Consider the following 5,799-nt stretch of genomic DNA (forward strand, 5'->3'; position numbering starts at 1 on the left):
TTATTTTCTTTATCGTTCTTTATCTATCTTTTTTACGTATGTAGTAACAATTCTATTAAGAAAAAACAGTAACTCTAAGATCATTTCTTAATTTTAAATGCTTTATTATCAGCTGAAAATCAGAAATTAATTTGACAACTTAAATATTTAGAAAATGATTGCTCTATTTGGTAAAACTAACTGAAAAAGTAGCTGAAAACTGAAAATTAGCTAAAAATTAAAAAGCTAACTGAAACCTGAAAATTAGCTAAAAATATTTTGATCAAATAAGCTATTTTGACCAAATAAAATACCTGAAAATATCTTACTAAACAGAGCCTAAATATATATTCATTTTAGAATAAGGTAAGAGATTGATATGCCGTGAGATAATGTGTGCAAAATGTTGTGAACTAACTAGATACATTTTACTCCCAAAAAAAAACTAATGACTTCCATGACTCCTAATTTCATGCTACTTAGCACCTAAATATGAATTTGGGTATGTTTTGGGTAGTACCTATCTCATAGAATAAGCAATTAAATAAATGGTAAAAATGACCCCAAATTTTATTTGAAAGCATTATTTTAAAAAAAAGATTCATATAAATTTTAAGTATTGCCACTAGGTAATACAAAAATTAATCAATTTGAGCACCTTGGCTAATTAATTGGTTTGGTTATGATTTTTTCAACATATTATAAAAAAATATTAGTCAACACCAACTTACACCACCAATTTGCTACACACTCAATTTATATTCCCTATATATACCTCAAAAATACACAAAACACAGCAACTCAAATCCTACATTATCAACATATACAATCACAACAATGAACACTAACACAAAATCAATCTCCCTTCCCCTTTACACAACATTTTATTTCCTACTTTTTTTCACAATTCCTACACACCAAGCAACAAATGACAACAATTACAATAACCCAAGACTCCAAAAAGCCTATACATTTTTCCAATCTTGGAAAAAATTAATAACTTCCGACCCGAACAATTTCACCTCAAATTGGACCGGTGATAACGTGTGTGATTACAATGGGGTGTATTGTGCACCCGTACCCAATGATCCCACATGTACAACCGTGGCTGGTATTGACCTTAACCATGCCAACATTGCCGGTACCATACCCGATGAAATTGGATATCTTTTACCCGATTTAGCCCTCATCCACTTAAATTCTAATCGATTTTCTGGACCCATACCCGGTTCATTTTGCCACCTTCAAGTCCTCCACGAACTCGACCTAAGTAATAATTTATTTTGCGGCGTTTTCCCTTCTGTTCTACTTAAACTTCAAAACCTCAAATTCTTAGATATTCGATATAACCACTTCGACGGGTCAATCCCGCCTGCGCTTTTCGAGTTAAAACTCGATGCATTATTCCTTAACAACAACAATTTCAACTCATATTCCCCTGGAAGTTTCGGAAAATCCCCTGTTTCCGTACTTGTTTTAGCTAATAATAACCTAAATGGTTGTTTTCCTAGTGAAATTACCAAAATGGGAGAAAATCTAGAGGAAATTATCCTTTTAAACTCGGGTTTAAAAGGATGTTTACCTCAAAATATCGGGCAATTGAGTAAGGCGACGGTATTAGACGTAAGTTTTAACGACATTACCGGGAAATTACCGGAAAGTATCGGTAATATGAAGAAATTGGAACAACTTGACGTTGCATATAACAAATTATATGGTGAAGTACCTTCGAGTATTTGTAGTTTGCCAAATTTGCAAAACTTTACGTACTCGCATAATTATTTTTGTTCCGAGGCCCCGAAATGCATGGAGTTGAAGGTTAATGATGACAAGTTTAATTGTGTGGCAAATAGACCTTTACAAAGATCTCCTATGGAGTGTAAGGCCTTCCTTTCTTACCCACCAGATTGTAATTCTTTTGGTTGTACCGTAACTTCACCGTCGCCACCTCCACCGTCTCCTCCTCCTCCTCCGCCACCGCATGTTCCAGAGTATACACCATATCCGCCAGTATATTCCCCTTAGGGTTGGTTTTTATTTGTATTAAGGAGATCTTACTTTTTTTTAGGTAGTTGAAAAGTTCAATTTTATAATCGAGTGAATACAAAGAAGTTTGCTAACCAGTCTTGTGTGAGGCCGTTATACACTTATACATGTACAATATTACAATTACATCTTTAAGTTATTTATTAAATATTTAAATGAATGCGTAACATGAGGTAACTCTGTATATATATAATGATTTGATTTTTTTTGTCAAAGATCGGAGAATATGTCTTTGGTGTATATCATTCGATATAATTCAGATTTGTGCTAGGTAGGATTATTAGGATGATAAAGTTCTTTCTCATTTATTTTAACCCTACTGAGTTTTCAGGTTTTGAAATCAAAACCTCTGATTAAACTACCAATTGAACTAAGTACTCATGGTTGAATCGGAGAATAGGTAGATTTAAGTGTGAAACGGATCAGGATTCAAGTTGTTTAAATGTCTATTGGTCGATTTCTTTGATTAGAAGTTATATACTCCGTATGAGGAAGTCAACACGTTAATATCAATATCGTCACTAGTGAGATGCAAATAGAAGACAGTGAAGAGACAACTATTGATTAGCTGATTATTAATTGTGAGACGTAATCCATGTGCTTTTGTACATTTTTATGGAGAACGACTTGTTCCGAAGTTTCCTTACATGGGAATGTTCTATCCGTTTGTTTTTCTTTTCTTTTCTAAAAACTTCTTATTATTTAAAACGGATATATTCGTTTCGGAAAATGCATTGAGCTTTGATGTTTTGCCTGAAATATCTAATTTTTTTATCCGAAAAACTTTAAGAGGCTATTAAATTTTTTCGGAACAAAAAATTATCACTTTCTGAACTCGTAGACACGAGTTATAACCTCTTAAATTTTTTCGGAACAAAAAAAAGGGTATTTCGGGCAAAATTCGAAACTTCAAGGACACCGCATGCATTTTCCCTATTCGTTTTAAGTTTAATAAAGGTCAAATTAAATAGTATGAAAAAGACAATTTGATCTGAGTACGAAAGCGAATAAGAGCAACATATGGTGCTTGTAGTGAGAATCAAACTCGGCCTTGATTCACGAAGGGATGGGTTGGTTTCTCGAAGGATATTTGACTAGAATTCGCCTAGATTCGAGTCAATGGTTGCATAAATAATGGCGCCGATTGATATTTAAACAAGATTTGAAATAACTGTTCAAACCTTAATTGGTGATCAAAACGACCGTTTTCTGAAATTTCATAATTCGTCGTAATTTTCCGCTCAAGCCAGAATGTCCCTGGCCGGAATACCAAATATTTTGCTTTGGAGTATCCGTATCAAATTTATTCCGAAGCAAAGATTATAGCTAGGGAATATCCGTAGCAAAATCCAAAAATTCCATCAAAAAATAAATCAGTCGCATATTCGATTTGCTTAATATTATTCAATCTAATAATGGGGTTGAATTGGACAAAAATGAAGTAACTAGTACCTCAACATATAAAGTACTACTCCCTCCTATTCACTATTTTCTTCCCTATTTCCTTAAACGGATTATTCAGGTTTTCTTCCCCTTTTCTATTTTGGAAACTTTTACTCTTATTTTATTCATCCCTATCTCCTATCACCAAACCCCACCTAACTTTTACCCTTATTTTATTCATCCCTCTCTCCTATCACCAAACCCCACCTTACTCACAATTCCTTATTTAATTCCTAATTATTCATTCCTCTCTAATTCACAAACCCCACCATCTTCATTTATTCATTCTTTAATCATTCTCCTAAAATCTTGTGCCGACATCAAAGGGGAAGAAAATAGCGACTAGGAGGGAGTATATGTCAATAGAAAAGGGTATTTAGGTCAAGAAGTAATTTTGAGGTCCTTAAAGCCACACACTGAAAATTGAGGTCCTTATAGCTACATTGTATGATCACAAAATCTCATTATAGACGGCAACTATCCGTCTATAACTAAAGACGGGTCAAGTAACATACCACATTATGCATAAGACAAACAACAACTTGCGTGGTGGGCCCCAAAAATGTCACCACTTTAAGGGTATTTGATCCGTCTCTTGCTATAGACGGATATATCCGTCTATAGCAAGACTTGTTGTTGTATGATATATTAGGTCCTTCTAGTTGTCTTTACTCCTTAGAAAAAACTTAACAGTAAGTCTCCTAAAAGACCTTCTCTTATTATATTAATGAGAAACAATCAATAAATACACTTATCAATGAAAACCTAATTACTCCATATGTCTCGGCCAATTGTTGTCTTTGGTTTGACATAAAGACCAAGGAAAGAGGAAGGGACCAATTACTAAATAACAAGTGAAACAAATTGAGTGTGAATAATCAAATTGCTCGTCAAGTTTATTCTTAAAATAGAAATGACAACACTTAACTGAGACACCCAAAATGAAAAAGATAACAAATGACCGGAACAGAGGAAGTACTTGTCCTTTTTTCTACGTTCTCTAAATCCTTCTTCAAAGATTTTACTTCCATATAAAAGATAGAGTAAATTAACAATTAGTTCCTTTAATAAACCACTTTTCTAAAATAACTGACTTATGAAAACTTTTTAATAATTTACTCTCATAAAATGTTCTCAGTTCAAAAGTTGCACCCATTTCGTCTTTCCGGTGACATATTCCGTCGGTTTTCAAATTTTCAGTTTTAAGGCCTAAATTTATGACCAAAATACCCCTGGTTGCATCCTGTTTTCTCCTCTCTCTTACTCTCTTCACTTTAATTCTTTATACCAACACCGACTAACACAGTAACACTACCACCACCGCGCACTTTAGCCTAGCCACCCGTACAACCGACACAATAATGAATGGTGGGGATTTAATGACATCCATTTTGTCCATAGTTATAAGGTATGTATGCAGGAATAAGGAAATTGAAAGGGGGAAGTAAATAATCAGAAAAATCACACCTGATGGGAAAAGGAAGAAAGCGATACCGGTAAAAAAAATCGCAAATAATCAATGTCGGCGTGCAAAAGTTCAGGAGCGGAAGGCGGAAGTAAAAGGCACAATCTTGATTTTTGGTTCGATTCTTGTTCGAATTTCGATTTGGGTCGCTCCTGAGCAGCGGTGAGCGGTGGACGTGACTGGTGGCTTGAGGATTGGGTGAGCTTGATGGCGAGGTGATTGATTGGTGATGGTGGTCTTGAATTGGGTTGGTGCACTGAGTTGATAGGTAATGCGGTGGTCGATGGTTGGAGAATGGTGGTGGATTCGATGGTGAGAACAACGATGGTGGTTGACGAATGGTGTTGTTACTGCAATGGTGCGTGAATGGAGTGGTGTCGATTTCAATTCTGAGCTCGAAGGCAGATGAGGGGCGTGGGAAATGGGCGTTGAAAATGGTGCTGCTGCTGGGAAATAGAGGCTGCCATGATGGTGCGGGTGTGGCCGCGTGGGTTGTAATACTACGGTTTTACGAGTCTTTGGGTACTCTACCGAGTGGGGCTTACTCTGTCGAGTAAATATGTTTGAGTAACGAAACAGTAGTCTGCCTGTAGGGTATTCGATCGAGTAGCCTTGGCACTCGATCGAGTACGAGACTTACTCGATCGAGTAAGTCGGTCTTTGGGTGATATTTGACGGGTTTTGTTAATAAGGCGGATTAATATTTAATAACTTTTCGTCATCTTCCTAAACACTTTTGCAAACCTAATCTACTGATCATAAAGAGAGAATTCATCCTACGTTGCCTTGTTCTTCCGCATTATTGACAAATCCCGGAGCTAGAGGAGTCGGTTTCATTCGTTATTGATATCATTGTGATCCTTGCG

At 35.7% G+C, this 5,799-nt stretch overlaps 1 protein-coding gene across 1 annotated transcript; it reads left to right on the forward strand.

The window, feature by feature from the left end:
• The first annotated feature begins 720 nt into the window (after nt 1-720).
• Nucleotides 721-2,240, forward strand: LOC141642314 (leucine-rich repeat extensin-like protein 6). The gene has a single exon (XM_074451089.1). It carries the CDS (start codon nt 817-819, stop codon nt 2,002-2,004), a length of 1,188 nt encoding a protein of 395 aa, XP_074307190.1. The 5' UTR covers nt 721-816; the 3' UTR covers nt 2,005-2,240.
• Nucleotides 2,241-5,799: the final 3,559 nt, after the last annotated feature.

The sequence above is a fragment of the Silene latifolia genome, chromosome 2 (genome assembly GCF_048544455.1).
Source record: "Silene latifolia isolate original U9 population chromosome 2, ASM4854445v1, whole genome shotgun sequence".
Lineage (NCBI taxonomy): Eukaryota > Viridiplantae > Streptophyta > Magnoliopsida > Caryophyllales > Caryophyllaceae > Silene > Silene latifolia.

Coding starts and splice junctions, on each gene's coding strand:
- LOC141642314 (XM_074451089.1), top strand. CDS start 817: ATGAACACTAACACAAAATCAATCTCCCTTCCCCTTTACACAACATTT.